Source organism: Adiantum capillus-veneris, chromosome 18 (assembly GCF_014529385.1).
Source record: "Adiantum capillus-veneris isolate H3 chromosome 18, ASM1452938v2, whole genome shotgun sequence".
NCBI classification, from domain to species: domain Eukaryota; kingdom Viridiplantae; phylum Streptophyta; class Polypodiopsida; order Polypodiales; family Pteridaceae; genus Adiantum; species Adiantum capillus-veneris.
Window position 1 is genome coordinate 4,176,496 of NC_140948.1, and position 15,845 is coordinate 4,192,340.

Sequence of the window (15,845 nt, forward strand, 5' to 3'; positions counted from 1 at the left end):
CCAATTTCCATTTCAGTTCCAGTCTTGTATTTCATTTCATTCTTTGTCCATTCAGTTCCAATTTCCATTTCAGTTCCAGTCTTGTATTTCATTTCATTCTTTGTCCATTCAGTTCCAATTTCCATTTCAGTTCCAGTCTTGTATTTCATTTCATTCTTTGTCCATTCTGATATCGAAAGTCTCTATTTGATTCTGCTTGCTGGGTCTGAACTAATTCTAATTGACCAACTCAGAATAGCTGTTACAAGTGACCAACTCATTCCAACTTCCTTCCAATTTTATTAAAAATAGCATGGTGCTTTCTCTCCCCCCCCCCCACCAACATCATACATGATACGTTCATATTTTGCAAGCAATGCACAAAGCAACACTTCTCATACATGTCGAGATCTAAGCTTTGCAAAGTAGGACAATGCTTTACCCATGTAAGTAGTAAAGCTTGCTTGACAAATCCTCGCTAGAAAGAGTCTTTTTATAAGTGCATTCAAGGTGTTCATATTCGAAGAGAAGCCTTGCTCCCCTCCGCCTTTGCTCAAAATAGCATAAAGCTTTCCGGATCTGCCCGTGTTGTGCATATCATGCAATCAACACAATTCAAGAGACCATATTCCTGACCTATTGGCCAAATCTTCGTCGAGAAAAAATGGCCTTGATCCCCTCTTGCCTTGCTGAAAATTGCACAAGCTACTTGGTTCTACGCTCAAGTCGCGTTTTGCATATCTTTACAATCAACAAGTTTTTCAATAGATCATATTTCTAATACATGTTAACTTTGCCAATCACGACTCTACTTTTCAACAGCCATGTTAGCATAATGCCACCACCTACAAAATTTACCTTTAAAATATAGTTAATGTAATAACCTTCAAATATAGTTAATTTACCTCTGAAATATAGTTAGTGTAATAACCTTCAAAAATATAGTTAATTTTAGAGTTCAATTGGTAGGTTCGAGTGACAGAAAAACGTGTTCTCCAAACACTTAAAGCTAGCTTGGACGAGTTTGAACCCAGGAGATCGGAGGAGAGAGAGAGAGAGAGAGAGAGAGAGAGAGAGATGGCAATGGCTGGACGATCGAAGGCCTACCGCTACATGCAACGTGCAGTAAAATGCTCACCATCGTTCCCCACTTCACGCTACAATCCATGTCCCGGGCACCCAACATTTTCTGAGGCTTTAAACCTGCCTCTGCAAAGTGATCCTAGAATTCAAGGCCCCCAGTTACCCAAGGTACTCTTTTTTCTGCCTGTTTTCTGGTCGAGGTTTTTTTTTTTGTTTTTTTTGAGCTGGGTACTCTTGATTTCGTGGTGTACCAAAAGCTGTCGTGGGCTTTTGGCCTTGAGTTGTGCTCGGATGAAATAAGGATGCATTCTGCCTGATTAATATGGTAATGTACCATGATGAGGTGATGTGTTTATCGCCTTGAAGATGACTAGTGTCCACCAATTCGTCTTTTACTGGATTCATTTGCTTGTGATACATAAATAGCTACTATACATAGTGTCCCATACTGCAATGGCCTTGCTTTGATCATTGTTGGTGTAGCCAAAAATATCCCTAAAAAGGCCAAATAAGAATCTAGAGAAAGAGATCGAAACACTGTGAGACACCAGAAATTCAACGTGGGTGCAGCATGCTTGCAACTGTTGCTCTTTGAACTTGCTGTTTGCATTGGCTTGGGCCAAGATTGGAATGGAGTTTGTATAGCACCGTCCTTATACTGAGCTCAATGAAGGCATGTGTGGTTGTGAGACGATTTCTCAAGAGCCTTACACCGAATCTTGATCCATTACGTGCAAGTAAGAGTGTTGGTTTTTTTGAATACGACGTATTGAGCGTTGGTAAAGGATTACAGGCTTCTAAAAAAAATGCATAGTGCACCACCTTTTGAGCGCAAGGAATGATGTTTAAAAAAGATGTCTAAATTATTGTTGCCATGCACACAATTTCTTTCTTCTTTTAACTCTAAAGAGGTCAAAGCTGAAACCTATACCTACTTGGCTTATGCTGGCCATGCACACAATTTCTTTCTCCTTTTTATACTAAAGAGGTCAAAGCTGAAACGTATACCTACTTGGCTTATGCTGGATGACTGGTTTCACTTTGTTCTGAAGGTGAATTTGGTCACGTTCCTGGGATCAATGAGGTATATGTATTTTGTGGAGGTTTGGATACATGCAAGAGATACAAAGGGATTATTAGCTGTGTTTGCTTGTTGCTACTTCCTAAATTTCTCTTGCATAAATAGCAAGTTTGTGAGTATGGTGTTTCAATTTCATATGTCTTATACTGTGGATTTGCTCTAGTTTTCATGCGAGCAAGGGTTATATTTATTGGTTGGGTTTCTGTCTTGTTCTTCAGGTGGATGGCAGCATTGATGTTACTTGTACTACCTCTTCAAGCTTGGGGTTTACGGTTGCACGTGGATCCCTCTTTGAGTTTGCTGGTGCACAAGTATTTTGCTCTTTATCGCTATTTTTCCTGCCACCCTAATTTGCAACCATGTGCACTGTTCATGTTAGTGAGCTTGCTAACAAAGCAAGCTTGCATAGAGTGGCGAGAACACACACACACACACACACACACACACACACACACACACATTGGTACTTGTCTTTATGTTTATGGTTTAAAAAAAAATTAAACTACCCCCTAGTGCTGTCATCTTGGCTATGTATTTCCACTTAAAATATGGCTTTATATCTTTCCTAGCTACACCAAGTCGGTATCCACCATGGGAAGGAACCTCTATAGGGTTATGATGGTTGGAAGTCCTTAGCTGGCAGCTATTAACGTGGTTAAAAATTTCTTACTCTATAATTGGGCCTCACCCACCCTGCCTTGCTAAAGGCGCAATGGCTGCTCTGCTCTACTATTACGGACCGCATCAGAGGCGGCTACATGTTGTGGCTTCCCCAGGAGGAGTAGCACCTGGCCTACTCGGTGCTTGGGATAATAACGATTCTGCGCGCTACTCACAATGAGTGATCGTGATCTACCTTCTCCTATTTAAAGAGGTGAGGGCGCATTCTGCCCCTTACCTTTTTGTTCTTTTCTTGTGCCATGTGACCTGTTGGTAGTCCCTTTGGCTTCCCCTATCCACTAGCACCTCAATTTGAATCTTTGAGATCCTCTGATGAACCATCAGTAGATTCCCTTGCGAACCATTGAAAGCACTATCAACTGATTTCCTTATTTCTTTGGAATTCTCCTATGAACTATCATCCAGTCTTTGAGCTCATGGCCCGAACCTTTTTAGGTTATTTGCGGGAGGAGTGACTAGGTAGTCGTTGAGTAGCCTCATGTCGCAGACTGTTTGTCTCGGAGGAGTGCTCAGTGGCGCTGTTCGTTGTCTTGTGACATGCATATGTGAGCATTTGTGTTGCATAGTGATGTGCAAACCACTGAATATTCCTAAACACGTGAGATTGCTTGGGTATGTAATTTTAGTGCATGGAGACACCCCTTCAAGATTAGCCCGTTATGGGTGCGATGACTAGTTTTGCTATGCTAGAATATCAAGAGCTTTGAAATGGAATGAGACGTTACAGATTAGTGCAGTCTGGGTGTGATACTGAATGTTCCTAGAATGACCCTCAATTTTTTTTGATCTAACTTGAGATATACTGTAATCACCGACAATTACTCTTCTTTTAAGAAGGGGGGATGTCACAAATTGTTGACGTGTCAAGCCACTGAAGAGCTGAGCCGACTTGCAGATTCCGGTCGAGGGGCCTAAACCATAAGAAGAAGCAATAGAAGAATTAGAAGCACCAGAAGAAGTTTTACCAACATACAAATCCTCGTTGACTCAATGGGAATTCCTTAAATGATTTTGGTATATGTGCTCTTTCATGTGTGTGATGTTTGAGTACATGATTAAAAGACGAAATGATTGTAGCATTGTGGTCACCTCACGGGTGATGTGGATATGATAGTAACAAGATTTAGTCAATCCCGACATTCGCTAGAGATCGGTGAGATCTGGATTGTCATGTGCACAATTAACCCTATGTGTACGTGGACCAGCTGTTCCTACTTCTAGGGTTTAGGAAGTCTAGGAAGTGTTCTGGCACCTTTACCTTTGTGAGCCTGTGCGCAGGCCGTGCATGTCCTGGCACTTAAGAGTAGCTGCATACTCTCTGATTGCACAACTTAGGATCATTAGTATCATGATATAGTACCAAGCATGAGCATTTTTTAGAGCATTGAACCGCTTTTGCCAAAGTACACATTTTTCACTTATTTATTAATAAGTGACTTTTGTTGGAAAAGTAGGTAGGGCAAATTGCTAGGAAATTATAAAAGAAACCCAGTGGGCACTCAGTAGAAGCTGAAGACAAAAGACATGCTTAGTGCACAAGTGCAGAGTGCAACTAGATAGCTTGCCCCAGCGTTTTCTCACAAGATCAGCCTAGCGTCTGCAGATTCAGCCAGTTCTGCCAGCGTTTTCAGTTTTCAGCCCTTAGCCTTGCAAGAACCCGCTCCCAACCGGTTGCAGATCCTCGCCAGTTTCCCCCTCAAGCCCCAAAGCCCCAGATCAGCCTAGCGTTTTCAGATTTCAGCCAGCGTTTTTGCATTTCAGCCCTAGCCCGACGAAGTGGTTGCAGATCTAGGTCGCAGTACCGCCACAATAGCAAATCCCCAGCAGAGCATCTAGCGTTTTCAGTTTTCAGCCTTCATGCCGTTGTCGTCGACACCATCGTCGTCGTCATTGCAGATCCCTATCTTGACTACAACACCTTCGTTGCCATCGTCGCAGATCCTGGACTTGACGTCGTCAACATCGCCGTTGACATAGTCATCATCGAGTACCACATCATCTAGAAGCATCGTACCAGACTGTGCAATCTAAAGCAAATACCTCTCTAGCAATAGAGAGGGGGGCCCTCGGAGGGGGGTTTGGGACCCCATCTGGTGTCGTCTCTTTTCTCTCTCTAGCACTCTCTTGCACACTCACTCACAATTGCATTCCACTCTTGTGTTTGTTCATTGCACATTTACTCTCATTAAGTTGAGGAAGACTCTTCCTTTCTCTAAGTAAAAGGAACCTTGAGCACTTACTGCTCACTCATCGTGAGCCATACGCATTATTCACTTCCGCTGCACATTACATTGGTATCAGAGCTCTGCTCTTTGGAAGTGTTTGGTATCATCACTCAAGGAAAGGACCACAAAAACTTTTTTTGCTTGTTTTGATCGCATGTAACCCGAGTCCACTTGGGCGCGTCGATTTCTAATCGTGTTTTTGAAGAGTGGCAGGTAACCCAAGAAAGAAGGGCTTGTCCAGTCTCCCCTTGTTCCTCTTTTCACTCATGGAGAGCGGACCGCGCACTTAGCGGCTAGCCAATTGACGTGAGGTAGGAAAAAGCAACTTTGGTGTGAGCGCAAGGCCGCGAAGGGGTGCGCCCGCAGGGAAGAGTCGAGCACGGGTAAGAGAAAAGCCTTATCAAACACCGATTGCAAGCTAAGAACCCAAGTACCCAAGTTCTCAGTGTGTGGTCGTCACTCGAAGCGGAATGGATACTCTGCATGAAGGTGATGAGAGTGGAGTTGGAGGAGAAGAAGTTTCTACACCAGGAGGATTGTTCCCCGATCTGCCCTATCCCCATCCACGCCACGGGTTGCACCAAATTCTCTAGAGGCTTTGGTCAAGTCGGTGATGGACATGATTCTACAACAAGAGATGCAACGCGCCGCCATGGATCGTGACCATGAAGCTCAACGCATAGCGGCCGAAGAAAGAAAGGCGACTATGGAGCTTGAGCGCGAGCAAGCGCGCGAAGCTCAACGACTAGCGGGCGAAGAAAAGCGAGTGGCTATGGAGTTAGAGCGTGAGGTGCAGAAAGATCAACACATGCAAGAGTTGGTCCTACAGGTACTCACCTCGAAATCCGAGCCTGTCACAAAGTGATGACGTGGTTGCGTGAGAGCTGAAACCCTAATTTTGGAAACCCTAACCCTAAAACCTGCAAACCCTAAAATCTGTCAAAAACCCTAAAACCTGCAAGCCCTAAAATCTGCCAGAAACGCTAACCCTAACCCTAACCCTAAAAGGGCAGCAGTGAATCCCAGAAAAAGCGCTGACTGTAACAGACTTGGACACTCCAAGTCAAGAATCAACCGCGACAGCACCAAATAACCACTTCAAAACAATTCACAGATCACAATAGATTTGCACTGGCCCAGCAGAGTTCCGTGCCTAGAGATATTGGCCCCAAAGACTGGCGCCCCTTTCGGTATTTCTTTTTATATTAATCAATCATCAAAGTACAAGAGAGCGGTAGGGTTTCACTCTCAGACTCTGCGTCCAGATGCTCTGAGAAGTGAGGCCCTCACCACTAATTTAAAGGTTACAAGGGATGCCCAAAAGCAGAGCCCCAAAAGCTTTTAAAATCAAAAGCATCAATTCTCTCTCTCTCTTAGAGAGTCTTTTCTCTTTTTTTTATAAAAAAAAAAGCAAAAGCAAAATTCGCGTCGCTCATCATTTTTCAAATTTTTTTTTTTTTTATAATAATAATCCGCCTCCACGATTTTCGGAATTTAGGGTTTTTGGCAAAAATTAGTGTTTGCAGGAATTTTAGGGTTTCTGGCAGAAATTAGGGTTTCTGCTGTCCGCCACGTCATCACTTTGTGACATACCCCCCTCTTGAAAGCATTGTAATCGACCGCGATTACGCCTGCAAAACCGACAAAAGCCATAAACCGTCTTAGCAGACACTGACTGTTAGTACCTACGTACTAGGAACGCACATCTAGCACATGTACAAAATCGACACACATCACAGGACATCACAGGACATCACATGACATTCAACATTCATTCGGATCTTAGACCATGATTTATCGGCAATGTAGCTAGCAATCACATCTAGGTCCAATCGGGACCTCATCGATGTCCGATTGACTAACCCCTATTGCAACCATGTCTATTCGAGATCAAGTAGACCAAAATGCTGCAGTCATTTCGTCTATCAGTTCCTGCACTCACAAGAAGTCAAGAACAAATCAGTATCATAATCAGGAATTCCATTTCATAAAGTCATCCAGCAGAATACTGTCAGCTCTCAGTATCCCTGAAGCTCAAAGAGACATCAGTGACTTTAGTATCAAAATCGAGGCATCTGTTGACAAAGGAGTGGAGTGACTCCCCTCTTGTGCATCCCACTGCACCAGATCTCCGGCCAAGCTGAATTCTGGGTTCCGTTTGGAGTAGACTATGCTAAACCAAAACATCGAGGTAAAGTTTCACAATCCGAGGAGTATCTGCTAGGTCCTCCTCCTCCATCCACTTCGCATCAAATGCAGGAAAGTTCTTGAACTTAACCAAGAACCGCCTTCGGACTTTACCTTTCTTCGTATCATTATGTGCCAAAATCTGTTCAGGGACAAGGATCTCCTCGTTTTCTTCCACTCTGGGTTGCTCATCAGGCTCCCATCATCAGGCACATCACCCTTAACAGGTTTCAAGAGACTCCCATGCAATGCATTGTGAATCCTCCAAGTATCTTCTCAAAAGTAAGAGCACCCAATCATCCTCCTTCAGTTTCCAGTCGCGACGATGGCGATCCGCTGCCTTTTTCTGTCGTTCTTGAGACTCCTGCAAAGTCTCGCGAACCTTGGCAAAAGCCGTATCCAAGTCTCGCGAATATTCATCCGCTTTAAATTTCTAATCTTTCGTGCTCAGGAAGGATGGAACCTTCGCAGCAGTTTCAACAATCTCTCATGGCGTCTTCCCCGTCGAAGAGTGTATCGTGTTATTGTAGGCAAATTCCACCAAAGGTAAGTTCTTTTCCCATTGAGTCTTCTGATGCGAGATACAAGACTTCAATAAATCTAAAATCACTGAATTGGCAATCTCAGATTTCCCGTCAGTCTGCAAGTGGAACGATGACGAGAACTGCAACCGCGTGCCAATGTTCTCCCAAATTGCCTTCCAAAACAAACTCATAAATCTGGGGTCTCTGTCGGAGACAATCGTCTCAGGCGTGCCATGTAATTGGAAAATCATCGTGATCATTCTGTATTCTCGGGAGATTAAAAAAAATGAAATCCATTTCAATATTTTCCCAGGGGCGGGTGGGTATGGGTAAAGGCTGTAACAATCCCTGTGCCTTATGCCTGTCAAACTTGACCTTCTGGCATACCAAGCAACTGCGCACAAACTCTTCCACATCCTTCTTCAGTCTCCGCCAAAAGAAATCTCTCTCTACCCCTTTCATGGTGGTAGCAATGCCGCGGTGACCCGTAAAAGGTGGACAGTGGCAATCAGTCATAACCTTTTCCCTCAACGGCTGTGTAACGCACAACATAGTCTTTTTCATCAAGTAGCTTTCCCGAAGGGAGTATCCAGCTACTGTCTCCCCATCCCGTATCCGTGTGAAAATATCTGCAAAATCTGTATCTGTGGCACATTGATCGACCATATCCTCGAAGCTTCTATGATGTATCGCAGAAATAGCCAGAACCAACGGTCTCCGAGACAAAGCATCTGCCACCACATTCTTCTGTCCCTGCACATGGACAATCTCAAAGTTGAACTGTGACAAGATGTTCACCCACCGCATCTGCTTTTCCAAAAGCTGCCTCTGTGACAAGAAGTAGCGCAAACTCTGATGGTTTGTAAAGACAGTAAAATCCGCTCCGAGTAGGTAATGCCGCCACTGAGTAAGAGCATGGATAACCGCCAAAAGCTCTTTCTCATAAATCTGTGCTGTCATCTCCAGCCTAGAGAACAAACGACTCTCGTAAGCTATGACATGGCCTTCTTGCATCAAGACCGCACCCAGACTACGACCACAAGCATCACAAAATACTTCAAATGACTTCTGCAAGTCCGGCAAAGTCAAAATAGGTCCCGTGGTCAATTTCTCTTTCAATGTCCGAAAGGCAGTCACCTCTGTGGGTCCCCACGAAAAAGGTACTCCTTTTTGTGTCAAGGTATGCAAAGGGGAAGCAACCTCTGCAAACTTTCGTATGAACCGCCTGTAGTACGAACACAGTCCCAAGAAGCTTCTAAATTCATGGACATTCCTCAAATCGGGCCAATCACGGATAGTCTCTATCTTGGCCGGGTCCATTTGCACTCCTGCTGTGCTGTTGACACAATGTGTCCCAAAAAGTCTATCCATGGTAGGAAAAATTCACTTTTCTTAGCATTAATCACTAATGTGTGATCTCGTAATGCCTGAAATACTTGAAGCAGATGATCTCTGAGTTCTGTCTCATTCTTGGAGAAAACAATGATGTCGTCAAAGAAAGTGCCAACAAATAGCTTGTACTCTCGAAAAATCCTATCCATCATCCGGTTAAATGTCGCAGGAGCAATGGTTAAGCCAAAAGGCATCACCAAAAACTCAAATAACCCAAAAGTCGTCCGAAAAGCTGTCTTGTAGACGTCTCCGGGTGCTATTCTGATCTGATGATATCCACTCTTCAAGTCAATCCTGCTAAAGCATGAAGATCCCTGGAACCTGTCGAGTATATCGTCGATCCTAGGAATCGGAAATCTGTTCTTGATGGTGATTTTGTTGAGAGCTCTATAATCGATGCACATTCTCCAAGATCCGTCTTTCTTCAAAACCAACAATACTGGAGAGCAATACGGTGAAGTACTAGGCTGGACAAGACCCTTTTCCAAGAGGTCTTTCACTTGGTTCATAATCTCTTCATTCTGTGCTCGGCTCACACGGTAGGGTGGCCGGTTCGGTGGTGTACTACCAGGTATCAGATCAATGGTATGATCTTCAGGACGAGCAGGTGGTAACTCTCCTGGCAGGCCTTCTGAGAAGCAATCGGCGTGAGAGTGTAGAAAATCTTGGCGTTCTTTATCAAGTTTAGACATATTTGTCCTATCATCATCACTCAACTCTTTCATAAAGATCGAGTAAACAAACAGACTGGATTTCATTAATTTTGAAATGGCCGAAGCCGATATAATAGGGACAGACTCGCCCTTCAGTTTAATATCAAGTACAATTGTTCTGCCCTTTTCTGTAGTCAAAGTCGATTTTCTCGCCCGATAATCGACCATGGCGTTGTTCTTGTGGTACCAGGGAATCCCTAAGAGAACATCACAACCCTCCAAAGGCATTATGAAGAAGTCCTCATGCCCCAAATACCCCTGACAATGCAACCGAAGTTTGCCAATGACAGGTGTAATGGCTACGTCCCTGTCGGGTGCCGCTAGAGCTGCCTCTGCAAGTGGTCCCATCCGATCGGGAGTAATCTCGAGCCGCGCCGCCAATTCCGATGAAATGAAGTTGGCCTTGGCTCCTCCATCAAAGAAAATCAGGGCCACTTGATCTGTCACTTTGCCCCAAGCTCGGCAAAGTTCTGTACTCTCATCCATGGTGTCGGGATCAGTACCCACACAATCTGGAACCAGTCCTCTTTTCATCTTGCCTTTTCGTACACGGTCCTCAGCTGCTCTCGAACTCTCAGGCCTTTCGTCGTCCTTGTCATTCTTTTCTTTCTGTGCCTTTTTAGGGCACTTCGCGGAGATATGTCCAGTTTCCCTGATCCAAAGCACTTCCCCTCCTTGATGTAGCGAGTCCGCTCCTGAGGAGTAAGTCGGGGTCGTGCATCCTTTTTCTCTGGGTTGCTCTTTCTTTTTCTACTTTCATTCCGAGAAGTCTGTCCGGTTCGTTGTGTCGTGACCTCATCTGTGGGGTAGGTCAGACTGCCAGAGTGAATTGCAAAGCCCCGCTTCGCATGACTCATCAACTCCTGAATAGAAGCTGACTTCTGTTCCAAGCAGTGGTCTCGGATCTCTGTAGGTAGACCCAATGTAAACCGCTCAATCTGTTCTCTGAACGAGATCTTCTTGAATTAAGAGGCAGGTAGAAAAGAGTTCCAAAATCTTTCACAGTAAGAATTCACTGTATCGCTCTTGGTCATCCGGAGATGGTTCCAAGCAGCTCGTATATCTCGCTCAAACTCTTGAGTCAACCAAGAAGAAATAAAAAGCCTCTTGAATTTCAGCCATGTAATTGGCACAGTCTTGCTTAATAGAAGCGTGGACCACCAAGTGCGAGCATTCCCCTTAAAATAAGAGGCAGCTCTCCGAATCTTGGAGTGCTCTGAATAGCGTCCTCCCGCGAAAGCGATGTCAAACTGCTGTATAAAAGACAAAGCCTTTGAAGCATCGGAGTATCCCGAAAAAGTATCAAACTTAAGTGCTTGGCCACCTTCCTTAAACTCTTGGACTTTCTTGCTTTTATCTTCGAGAAAGTCATACTGGTTGGCTTTGTAAAAATTCCTCTTGTTTGCATAAAAGTTTCCGTTGTCAGAGTCTGAACTGTCCGTAGACGAGTCCTCTGTAGAAGTGTCACTCACTGGGCGAGACCTAGATTTCCTTGCCTTTTTCTTGCCCTTTCCAAAGCGTTGTTTCTTGCTTCGCTTTTTGCTTTTCCTGTCTTCTTCGCTCGAGTCTGAAGAGCTAGAAGAACTGTCAGAAGAAGAAGAAGAACTGGGTAGGCCTTCAAACTTGACGCGCTTCTTCAGTTTCTTTGCTTTGTCGAATGTCGACTGACGACCCAAATATCCCGGGAAGTCAGTACCTTTGTTCTGCTTTTTGCCGTGCTTTTTGCCTTTCTTTTGCACGTCGAAAAGCTGAGCAATCCGTGCATCAACCACATTCTCCAGTTCCTTCTCCGTATATTTCTTGGAGGCAGAAGGTTTCTTGAGAGCGGGTTTCGGGAGTGGGGTTGTGGTTCTCTGCCACTCCCTCTCTACCTCTTCCAAAGAGGTCTGGTTCATATATTTTGCCATCTTCGGATCCTTGGCAAAATTGAGTATCATCTTTATTGCATCGCCGATCAACTGGCGACGCTCTATCGCTAGCTGCTTCGCCTAAGTAGGCCAAGGCGGGCCATACTCTCTGCCTGAATCTTCGTTGTGATGCCAGCCCGCATCTCCAGATGCAGAGGGAGTCGACTGATCATTGCCTGAGGCCATAGGTGCCGCGGAAAAAATTTCGTGGATCGGATTTCCCGTAGAAGAGAAATCAGCCGTGCTCTGATACCACTGTAACAGACTTGGACACTCCAAGTCAAGAATCAACCGCGACAGCACCAAATAACCACTTCAAAACAATTCACAGATCACAATAGATTTGCACTGGCCCGGCGGAGTTCCGTGCCTAGAGATATTGGCCCCAAAGACTGGCGCCCCTTTCGGTATTTCTTTTTATATTAATCAATCATCAAAGTACAAGAGAGCGGTAGGGTTTCACTCTCAGACTCTGCGTCCAGATGCTCTGAGAAGTGAGGCCCTCACCACTAATTTAAAGGTTACAAGGGATGCCCAAAAGCAGAGCCCCAAAAGCTTTTAAAATCAAAAGCATCAATTCTCTCTCTCTCTTAGAGAGTCTTTTCTCTTTTTTTTATAAAAAAAAAGCAAAAGCAAAATTCGCGTCGCTCATCATTTTCCAAATTAAAAAAAAATAAAAATAATAATCCGCCTTAGCGATTTCCGGAATTTAGGGTTTTTGGCAAAAATTAGGTTTTGCAAGAATTTTAGGGTTTCTGGCAGGAATTAGGGTTTTTGTTGTCCGCCACGTCATCACTTTGTGACACTGACATGATGATGTGGCACTGTACGGAAGCTTTCCGGATATTGCGCTATGCTTTTTGCTCTACATAAATTATCAGAGAGAGAGAGAGAGAGAGAATCTCTTGCTTTATTTTTGAAACTCAAGAGAGTTTGTGAGGAAAAAGATCCTTTGCTTTATTTTCAGGCTTTTGATTTTGAGCTTTTGGGGCTTTGCTTTTGGCATCCCTTGTAAACAATAAATATGTGGATTGGGCTCCCACTCTGTAGAGCATCTGGACGTAGTGTCTGAGAGTGAGACCCAACCACTCTTGTACTTCGAATTGATTACTACAAATAGAAATACCGAAAGGGGCGAGAGTCTTTGGGGCCAATATCTCTAGGCACGGAACTCCGCCGGGCCAGTGCAAATCTATTGTGAACTGTGAATTGTTTTGAAGTGGTTATTTGGTGCTGTCGCGATTGATTCTTGACTTGGAGAGTCCATGTCTGTTACAGTGGTATCAGAGCACGGCCGATTTCTCTTCTAGGGGAAATCCGATCCCAATTTTTTTTCCGCGGCACCTATGGCTTCATGCAAGGATCAATCAACTCCCTCTGCATCCGAAGATGTGGGCAGGGATCACAATGAAGATTCCGACAGAGAGTATGGCCCGCTTCGGCCTACTCATGCGGAACAATGAAAGATGAAGCGTCGTCAATTGATCGGCGATGCAACAAAGATGATGCTCAGTTTTGCGAAGGACCCAAAATTGGCAAAATATATGAGGGAGACTTCTTTTCAGGAAGTGCACGAGCAGTGGCAGAAAACCACACCACCACCCCCGAAACCCGCTCTGAAGAAACCTTTTGCTCACAAGATCTATTCAGAGAAGGAATTAGAAGAGGTGGTTGATGCACGAATTGCTCAGCTTTTTGACGCGCAGAACAAAGCTAAAAAGCACGGCAAAAAGCAAAAGAAAGGCATTGACTTCCCGGGTTATTTGGTCGTCAGTCGACATTTGATAAGGCAAAGAAACAGAAGAAGCGTGTTCGATTTGGAGGAGTACCCAGTTCTTCTTCTTCTTCTTCTGATAGTTCTTCTAGCTCTTCAGATTCGAGCAAAGAAGGCAGAAAAGACAAAAAGCGAAGCAAGAAACAACGCTTCGGAAAGGGCAAGAAAAAGACAAAGAAGTCTAAATCTCGCCCAGTGAGTGACAATTCTACAGAGGACTCGTCTACAAATAGTTCAGACTGTGATGACGGCAACTTTTATGCGAACAAGAAGAATTTTTATAAAGCCAACCAATATGACTTTCTGGAAGATAAAAGCAAGAAAGTTCGAGAGTTTAGGGAAGGTGGACAATCGATCAAATTTGACACTTTTTCAGGATATAAAGATGCTTCGAAGGCTTTGTCTTTTATACATCAGTTTGACATCGCTTTCGCGGGAGGACGCTACTCAGAGTACTCCAAGATTCGGAGAGCTGCCTCTTATTTTAAAGGGAATGCTCGAACTTGGTGGTCCACGCTTCTTTTAAACAAGACTGCGCCAGTTAAATGATTGAAATTTAAGAAGCTTTTTATTTCTTCTTGGTTGACTCAAGAGTATGAACGCAATATACGAGGTGCATGGAACCATCTTCGGATGACCAAGAGAGATACAGTGGACACTTATTGTGAGAGATTCTGGAGCTCTTTTCTACCCGCCTCTTTATTCAAGAAGATCTCGTTCAAAGAACAGATTGAGCGGTTTACCTTGGGTCTACCTACAGAGCCGAGATCACTGCTTGGAACAAAAGTCAGCTTCTATTCAGGAGTTGATGAGTCATGCGAAACGGGGCTTTGCCATTCACTCTGGCAGTCTGACCTACCCCACCAATGAGATCATGACACAACGAGCCGAACAGACTTCAACGAATGAAAGTAGAAAGAGAAAGAGCAACCCAGAGAAGAAGGATGCACGACCCAAGCTTACTCCTCAGGAGAGAGCTCGCTTCATCAGGAAGGGGAAGTGCTTTGGATACGGGGAACATGGACATATCTCCGCGAAGTGCCCTAAAAAGACACAGAAAGAACCGAATGACAAGGACGACGATAGGCCCGAGAGTTCAGCTGAGGATCGTGGAAGAAAAGACAAGATGAAAACAGGACTGGTTTCAGATTGTGTGGGTACCGATCCCAACACCATGGACGAGAGTACAGAACTTTGCCGAGCTTGGGGCAAAGTGAAAGACCAAGAGGCCCTGATCTTCTTCGATGGAGGAGCCAAGGGCAACTTCATTTCACCAGAATTGGCCGCACGGCTCGAGATCACTCCCGATCGGATGGGACCACTTGCAAAGGCTGTTCTAGCGGCACTTGGCAGGGACGTAGCCATTACACCTGTCATTGTCAAACTTCGGTTGCATTGTCAGGGGTATTTGGGGCATGAGGACTTTTTCATAATGCCTTTGGAAGGTTGTGATGTTCTCTTGGGGATTCTCTGGTACCACAAGAACGCCATGGTCGATTATCGGGCGAGGAAAGCGACATTGACTACAGAGAAGGGTAGAACCATTGTACTTGACATTAAACTGAAGGGCGAGTCTGTCCCTATTGTATCGGTTTTGGCCATTTCTAAATTAATGAAATCCAGTTTGTTTGTTTACTCAATCTTTATGAAAGAATTGAGCGATAAGGATAGAACAAATATGTCTAAACTTGATAAAGAACGCCAAAATTTTCTCGGATCAGAAGACTCAATGGGAAAAGTACCTACCTTTGGTGGAATTTGCCTATAATAACACGATACACTCTTCGACGGGGAAGGCGCCATTTGAGATTGTTGAAGGTGTTGCGAAGGTTCAACCTTCCCAAGCACGAAAGCTAAGATTTTTGAAGCGGATGAATATACACGAAACTTAAATACGGCTTTTGCCAAAGTTCGCGAGGCTTTGCAGAAATCTCAAGAACGACAGAAAAAGGCAGCGGATCGCCATCGTCGCGACTTGAAATGGAAGGAGGATGATTGGGTGCTCTTACGTTTTGAGAAGGCACGCCTGAGAAAGAAAAAGGGAAAGGAGAGGCTTTTTCCAAAGCTTAGTATGCGATACTACGGACCTTTCCAGATCTCTGAAAAGATAAATGATGTCTCCTTCCGACTGAAACTGCCTGATACTTGGAGGATTCACAATGCATTTCATGTGAGTCTCTTGAAACCTTTTAAAGGTGATGTGTCTGATGATGGGGAGCTTGATGAGCAACCCGAAGTGGAAGAAAACGAGGAGATCCTTGTTCCTCAACAGATTTTGGCACATAAGGATACGAAGAAT

General features: G+C 44.4%; 1 protein-coding gene across 1 annotated transcript in view; it reads left to right on the top strand.

The window, feature by feature from the left end:
- Positions 1–964: 964 nt before the first annotated feature.
- Positions 965–15,845, top strand: part of GPS1 (geranyl diphosphate synthase 1) — a 105,696-nt gene continuing 90,815 nt past the window's right edge. Inside the window, exons 1-2 of the mRNA XM_086488268.1 lie at positions 965–1,230; positions 2,362–2,454. Of these exons, the coding sequence (XP_086344394.1) occupies positions 1,057–1,230; positions 2,362–2,454 (267 nt within the window). The 5' untranslated portion in view covers positions 965–1,056. The remainder of the gene's footprint in view (positions 1,231–2,361; positions 2,455–15,845) is intronic.